This window comes from Salvelinus fontinalis, unplaced genomic scaffold (assembly GCF_029448725.1).
Source record: "Salvelinus fontinalis isolate EN_2023a unplaced genomic scaffold, ASM2944872v1 scaffold_0322, whole genome shotgun sequence".
Lineage (NCBI taxonomy): Eukaryota > Metazoa > Chordata > Actinopteri > Salmoniformes > Salmonidae > Salvelinus > Salvelinus fontinalis.
In genome coordinates, this window is record NW_026600531.1 from 100,475 (window position 1) to 107,500 (window position 7,026).

Genomic DNA, 7,026 nt, shown 5'->3' on the forward strand with positions numbered 1-7,026 from the left:
GTCTTTGTTTTACACATCTGGTTTCAATTCCCCAATTACATGTTCATTATTTAACCCTCTGTTTTCCCCATGGTTTTTTGTGTGATTGTTTTATGTATGTTCGGTCCGTTATTGTGAGCTCGGTATTACGACATGTTATTGTGTTACTCATCTCTGCTGTCCTGGCTCCTCTGCACCAGCTACACCCAGACCACTACACATACTATTATTTTATATTATTATTACTATATTATTTTATTTATATTGACACTATCTATTTCTGATGTTGCTACTATGAAAGTAACCATTTGGCTGTACCGTTTACACCTTCTGTAGAGACCCATCTGCTTAGCAAGACTTAGCAAAATATTGACATATAAAATTAATATTGATATGTGACAAGCCACAACAATATCATGTGACTGTATCAAGTGTCCACCACATAAACATATGGCGCATGCATCTGTTTATGTATTGTACATGTGCATCTCCCTCAGGTTTCAACTCACGTTGCATGGCCTTAACTTATGTATTGAATACTATGTGATAAGTGTGTGTGTAATAGTATATAAAGTATGGTAATGACTCTCTCCTGCTGCTAATGTTTTATGTATTGAATACTATGTGATAAGTGTGTGTGTAATAGTATATAAAGTATGGTAATGTACTGGTGTAAAGTACTTCAGTAAAAAATACTTTAAAGTACAACTTAAATATTTTTGGGTTATCTGTACATTACTTTACTATTTATATTTATGGCAACTTTTACTTTTACTTCATTACATTCCTAAAGAAAATAATGTACTTTTTACTCCATACATTTTCCCTGACACCCAAACGTACTTTTTACATTTTGACATGAAAATTGTCCAATTCACACACTTATCAAGAGAACATCCCTGGTCATCCCTACTGCATTTGATCTGGCAGACTCACTAAACACAAATGCTTTGTTTGTAAATTATGTCTGAGTGTTAGAGTGTGCCCCTGGCTATCTGTCAATAAAAAATAAAAAAATACAATTGGGTCATTTGGTTAATATAAGGAATTTAAAATGATCATACCTTTTACTTTGATACTGTAACAGTCCTGACCTGTTTTATGTTGTTTTTTATGTGCTTATGGTCAGGGCATGTGTTTTGGGTGGGCAGTCTATGTTATCTGTTTCTATGTTGGTTTTGGGTTACCTGGTATGGCTCTTGATTAGAGGCAGGTGGTTTGCGTTTTCCTCTAATTAAGAGTCATATTTAGGTAGGGCGTTCTCACTGTTTGTTTGTGGGTGATTGTCTCCTGTGTCGTGTAATCTATGTACCATACGGGACTGTTTGGCTGTTCGTTTTCGTTTCGATGTCGTCTGTTTCCTGTCCGTGAGTTTACGTGTAGTTATGTAAGTTTATGTTCAGGTTTCGTTGACTTCGTTTTCTTGTTTTGTAAAGTTGAAAGTGTTTTGTTTTTCGTGTTGCCATCATCGTCGTATTTATAATAAAGATGGCTTATTTCCCTGAAGCTGCATTTTGGTCTGATGATCCTTCTCTCCTCTCCTCGTCCGAGGATGAGGAGAGCGACAGCCTTAACAGAATCACCCACCACGCTAAGACCAAGCGGTATGGGAATGCTCTACGGAGCAACAAGGACTCCTGGACTTGGGAGGAGATCCTGGACGGTAGAGGACCTTGGGCTCAACCAGGGGAATATCGCCGTCCAAAGGAGGAGTTGGAAGCAGCGAAGGCTGAGAGGCGCTGGTATGAGGAGGCAGCGCGACGACGCGGTTGGGAGCCCGTGAGTCAGACCAAAAAATTTCTTGGGGGGGGGCACACGAGGAGTGTGGCAAAGCCGGGTAGGATACCCGAGCAAACTCCCCGTGCTTACCGTGGAGGTAGAAGGCGTCGTACTGGTAAGACACCGTGTTATGCGGTAAAGCGCACGGTGTCCCCAGTACGCGTGCTTAGCCCAGTGCGGGTTATTCCACCTTGCCGCACTGGGAGGGCTAGGTTGGGCATCGAGCCGGATGTCATGAAACCGGCCCAACGTATCTGGCCTCCAGTACGTCTCCTCGGGCCGGCGTACATGGCACCAGCCTTACAGGTGGTGTCCCCGGTTCGCCTGCATAGGCCAGTGCGGGTTATTCCACCTCGCCGCACTGGCAGGGCTACGGGGATCATTCAACCTGGTAGGGTTGGGGAGGCTCGGTGCTCAAGAGCATCCGTCTCCCCAGCGCCATCTGAGCCATCCGTCTCCCCAGCGCCGTCTGAGCCATCCGTCTGCCATGAGCCTGCAAAGCCGCCCGTCTGTCATGAGCCTGCAAAGCCGCCCGTCTGCCATGAGCCTACAGAGCCGTCCGCCAGACAGGAGCCGCTAGAGCCGCCCGCCAGACAGGAGCCGCTAGAGCCGCCCGCCAGACAGGATCTGCCAGAGCCGCCAACCAGACAGGATCTGCCAGAGCCGCCAACCAGACAGGATCTGCCAGAGCCACCAACCAGACAGGATCTGCCAGAGCCGCCAACCAGACAGGATCTGCCAGAGCCGCCAACCAGACAGGATCTGCCAGAGCCACCAGCGAGCCATGACCAGCCAGAGCCGTCCTGCCATGACCAGCCAGAGCCGTCCTGCCATGACCAGCCGGAGCCGTCCAGCCAGGACCTGCCAGAGCCGTCCAGCCAGGACCTGCCAGAGCCGTCCAGCCAGGACCTGCCAGAGCCGTCCAGCCAGGACCTGCCAGAGCCGTCCAGCCAGGACGTGCCAGAGCCGTCCAGCCAGGACCTGCCAGAGCCGTCCAGCCAGGACCTGCCAGAGCCGTCCAGCCAGGACCTGCCAGAGCCGTCCAGCCAGGACCTGCCAGAGCCGTCCAGCCAGGACCTGCCAGAGCCGTCCAAACAGGACCTGCCAGAGTCCCTCAGCCAGGACCTGCCAGAGTCCTTCAGCCGGGATCTGCCCCTTGTCCCGGTGCTGCCCTTTGTCCCGGTGCTGCCCCTTGTCCCGGTGCTGCCCCTTGTCCCGGTGCTGCCCCTTGTCCCGGTGCTGCCCCTTGTCCCGGTGCTGCCCCTTGTCCCGGTGCTGCCCCTTGTCCCGGTGCTGCCCCTTGTCCCGGTGCTGCCCCTTGTCCCGGTGCTGCCCCTTGTCCCGGTGCTGCCCCTTGTCCCGGTGCTGCCCCTTATGCCGGTGCTGGTCCTTATCCTGGTGCTGCCCCTTGTTCCGGTGCTGCCCCTTGTCCCGGTGCTACCCCTTGTCCCGGTGCTGCCCCTTGTCCCGGTGCTGGCCGTTTATTTAGGGGAAGGTAGTTTTAGGGTGGTCATTGGAAGGGGTAGACAGAAGAGGGGAGTGACTATGGTGGTGTGGGGGCAGCGTCCAGAGCCGGAGCCACCACCGTGGTCAACTGCCCACCCAGACCCTCCCCTGGACTTTGTGCTGGTGCGCCCGGCGTTCGCACCTTGAGGGGGGGGTTCTGTAACAGTCCTGACCTGTTTTATGTTGTTTTTTATGTGCTTATGGTCAGGGCATGTGTTTTGGGTGGGCAGTCTATGTTATCTGTTTCTATGTTGGTTTTGGGTTACCTGGTATGGCTCTTGATTAGAGGCAGGTGGTTTGCGTTTTCCTCTAATTAAGAGTCATATTTAGGTAGGGCGTTCTCACTGTTTGTTTGTGGGTGATTGTCTCCTGTGTCGTGTAATGTATGTACCATACGGGACTGTTTGGCTGTTCGTTTTCGTTTCGATGTCGTCTGTTTCCTGTCCGTGAGTTTACGTGTAGTTATGTAAGTTTATGTTCAGGTTTCGTTGACTTCGTTTTCTTGTTTTGTAAAGTTGAAAGTGTTTTGTTTTTCGTGTTGCCATCATCGTCGTATTTATAATAAAGATGGCTTATTTCCCTGAAGCTGCATTTTGGTCTGATGATCCTTCTCTCCTCTCCTCGTCCGAGGATGAGGAGAGCGACAGCCTTAACAGATACTTAACAATTCCATTTATTTTTTATACCTAAATATTTTTAAAATCAAATACTTTGGGACTTTTACTCAAGTAGTATTTTACTGGGTGACTTTTACTTTTACTTCAGCCATTTTCTATCTTTACATATATTGACAATTGAGTAGTTTTTCCACCACTGGATGTGGCCGGGGGGTTTAGCATTTCTTTCACATGACCCATCAATTTAGACAAGTGTGTCTGTGTAAGAGTCATCTAATATTTATATCATATTTATATCTGAACACTTCCTGTTTACCTGAATTGTTCCTTATTGTAGGCTACTTCCACTTGTAGTCTTAATCTTTACTACACTACTCACTGTTTATCACATGACCTCACATGTGAATCCTTAAAGAGATGGGTGGGGCCGGCTTAAGAGGGTGTAAACAAAGGAGAGAGCTCTCCAGTAGGTGTACAAAAATATTCAAGGGCCATTTTCTCAAAAGTGAGTTTACAAGTTTATCAACTTTCAAAGCAGAACTACTTTCCCATTGTTCCTCAAAAATAGGGTGTATGATATACCATTTTGTAGGTCTGAGTCTCTACTTTTTACCAATGTAATTTTTTTTTCAAATGTTCAATACTTCAAAACCGAATGGTAGGTCCGGGAAGTCACAAAAATAGACGGGTGTTGGTTCAATTGTGATTTTAATGAATAGAGCCGTTTTGTTGCGTCAGTTTGTTTTCCTGTAATCAAAGAGCGGTTTTTAGCAGAGTGGTTGGAAAGGACATGGAGCTCTGCTGTATGTTGTAGCTCTATGGAATAACTAATTGAAGACGGGGGAAAGTACACTTTTGTCAGAACAGCCTGGCTAAATATGCAGAAGTAACTCAACACACCGTCATAAAAGCTACATTCAAAGTTTGTTGTTTTAATTAAGAATTTCAAATTTCATAGTGCAGTATATCCTTGTGTGTAACAATGCCAAACGGATCATTTAATTTCATTTAGACAAAGCTTATTCATTGTTAAAAAATATCTGTTCAGATATTCAGATAGTCAGATAGATATCCAGATATTGTCACGAATACTACCGAAGGTGGCTCCCCTTCCTGTTCGAGTGGCGCTCGGCGGTCGTCGTCGCCGGTCTACTAGCTGCCACCGACCCCTTTTTCGTTTTCGTTTATGTCTGTCTAATTGTTTTCACCTGTTCCTTGTTGGGGTTTTGGGATGGGTGCTATTTAGGTTAGTTTTGCCCGCTAGTGTTTGTGCGGCCTTATTAGTTGTTACGTTTGGTGATGTTGCGTATCTGTTTTGTATTTTTTCGCTGTCCAGTGTTTGTCACAAGGTTTGGGGTTTGTGTAGCGCCAGTGTTTTGGGCATTCACCCATGTTTGGACCTGTTACGTTTTCGAAGGACATTAAAGCGTTTTCCCGTACATTTCGCTCTCTGCAGTTGACTCCTCATTCATTTCACTCACCCGTCGTTACAGATATCCAGATAGTCAGATATCCAGATAGTCAGATAGATATCCAGATATCCAGATAGTCAGATAGATATCCAGATAGTCAGATAGATATCCAGATAGTCAGATAGTCAGATATCCAGATAGTCAGATAGATATCCAGATATCCAGATAGTTAGATATCCAGATATCCAGATAGTTAGATATCCAGATAGATTTTAGCCAGCAGCATACCAACCAGCATATCACTTGCTTATGAAGCTAAGCAGGGTTGGTCCTGGTCAGTCCCTGGATGGGAGACCAGATGCTGCTAGAAGTGGTGTTGGAGGGCCAGTAGGAGGCACTCTTTCCTCTGGTCTAAAAATATCCCAATGCCCCAGGGCAGTGATTGGGGACACTGCCCTGTGTAGGGTGTCGTCTTTCGGATGGGACATTAAACGGGTTCCCTGGTTCTCTGAGGTCTTTAAAGATCCCATGGCACTTATTGTAAGAGTAGGGGTGTTAACCCGGTGTCCTGGCTAAATTCCCAATCTGGCCCTCAAACCATAACAGTCACCTAATAATCCCCAGTTTACAATTGGCTCATTCCTCCCCCCTGTAACTATTCCCCAGGTCGTTGCTGTAAATGAGAACGTGTTATCAGTCAACTTACCTGGTAAAATAACAGATAAATAAAAAATGTAATATCCAGATAGTCAGATAGTCATCCTTAATAGAGATCATGTAATTCAGAATGTGTGTGTCTTACTCACCACAGTGATGAATGGGTTGACACTCTCCAGGGTTAGTCAGCACCACAGTCAGACCGTCTTCACAACGAGGAACCTCCGGCAGCTGGCAACTCACCAGGTCACACACTACACACAGTAGACACATAAAAATACATCACACACAACCCAACTGTGTACACAAACACATAGTATTACAGTAGTATTAGTGTAGTCCAATTTAGTACTGTATAGAATAGTGTTTTAGTATTTTAATATTGTAGTACGTACCACTGTCACACCCTGATCTGTTTCACCTGTTTTTGTGCTTGTCTCCAACCCACACCAAGTGTCTCCCATCTCCCCTCATCATCCCCTGTGTATTTAAACCTGTCTTCTCTGTTTGTCTGTCGCATGTTGGCGGCTGAGAGTGCCTGGAACCTGGAAGCATTGTTCGACATGTTGGCGGCTGAGAGTGCCTGGAACCTGGAAGCATTGTTCGACATGTTGGCGGCTGAGAGTGCCTGGAACCTGGAAGCGTTGTTCGACATGTTGGCGGCTGAGAGTGCTTGGAACCTGGAAGCATTGTTCGACATGTTGGCGGCTGAGAGTGCTTGGAACCTGGAAGCATTGTTCGCATGTTGGCGGCTGAGAGTGCCTGGAACCTGGAAGCATTGTTCGACATGTTCCTTCACGGATTATCGGAGGTGGTCATCAATGAGCTTGCAGCCCGGGAGCTGCCCTTGGACCTTGACACCCTCATTGCCTTGAAAATCCGAATCGATGGGCGGCTTCGAGAACATAGGACGGAGAGGGAATCTGAGTCCTGTCACCCTCGTTCGCCCTCGATTCCCACCTTGCTTCCGAAGAATCCCGGAGACCCCCAAAGTCTACATGTCCGTCCCTGAAGTCTACATGAACCCGACATCACCCGAGTTCTCTCAGGAATCACCGAAGTCCAGACACCTGGGC

At 47.2% G+C, this 7,026-nt stretch overlaps 1 protein-coding gene across 1 annotated transcript in view; it reads right to left on the reverse strand.

Moving 5' to 3' along the window:
• LOC129845586 (von Willebrand factor-like) overlaps positions 1-7,026 on the reverse strand; it is a 110,680-nt gene that overhangs the window by 48,351 nt on the left and 55,303 nt on the right. The window contains exon 16 of the mRNA XM_055913435.1: positions 6,100-6,204. Coding sequence (XP_055769410.1) covers positions 6,100-6,204 — 105 coding nt within the window. The remainder of the gene's footprint in view (positions 1-6,099; positions 6,205-7,026) is intronic.